The 610-nt window shown below is 32.3% G+C and overlaps 1 protein-coding gene across 1 annotated transcript in view; it reads right to left on the reverse strand.

Moving 5' to 3' along the window:
* Nucleotides 1-610, reverse strand: part of LOC103610943 (cytochrome P450 2C9-like) — a gene marked incomplete at its 3' end in the record, with an annotated part of 8,378 nt that overhangs the window by 2,063 nt on the left and 5,705 nt on the right. Inside the window, exon 4 of the mRNA XM_008594997.1 lies at nucleotides 53-213. Coding sequence (XP_008593219.1) covers nucleotides 53-213 — 161 coding nt within the window. The remainder of the gene's footprint in view (nucleotides 1-52; nucleotides 214-610) is intronic.

A 610-nucleotide genomic window follows, 5' to 3' on the forward strand; every position in this document is an offset into this window, starting at 1 on the left:
AAAAAAAAAAGAGCATTAGTTGTTTCTCAAGAAGAAAAGATCTTGGTCTCACCTGCATCCATGAGGAGCTCAAAATCCTGACATTATCATTCAGTTTTTCCATCAAATCAAGAAAATTATGATCTTTATAATCAAAACGATTCTGGAAAATAATGGAGCAGATCACATTGCACGGAGCACAGCTCAGGATAAAAGTGGGATCACAAGGTGAAGCTAAAGAATTGGAAAAAGTACATAAAACACTTTGTTAACAGGTAAGGGTAATTTAAAAATTAGAAGGAATATATTAAATATATTCCCATTCCAGAAAACAAACATACAAACCAAAGAAAGCATTCAGCGCGCATAAAATCAACACATCACTTTTACCTTAAACTTGAACTTACCATTACAACCTAGCTAATTAAATAATGGTATTTCAAATACTCAATTCACATCCACTCTCTTCGTTTACACCGTTTTAACCCTAGGTGTCTATTATTACAGAAGGAAGAAGAAGACTTTTTCACCTAATAATTTAAGTTTTCAAAGCAGAATCCTATTTGAGTAGTTACAGAAAATGTGGTATATCTACACAATGGAATACTACTCAGCTATAAAAACGAATGAA

The sequence above is a fragment of the Galeopterus variegatus genome, unplaced genomic scaffold (genome assembly GCF_000696425.1).
Source record: "Galeopterus variegatus unplaced genomic scaffold, G_variegatus-3.0.2 Scaffold12109, whole genome shotgun sequence".
In the NCBI taxonomy this organism is placed as follows: Eukaryota; Metazoa; Chordata; class Mammalia; order Dermoptera; family Cynocephalidae; genus Galeopterus; species Galeopterus variegatus.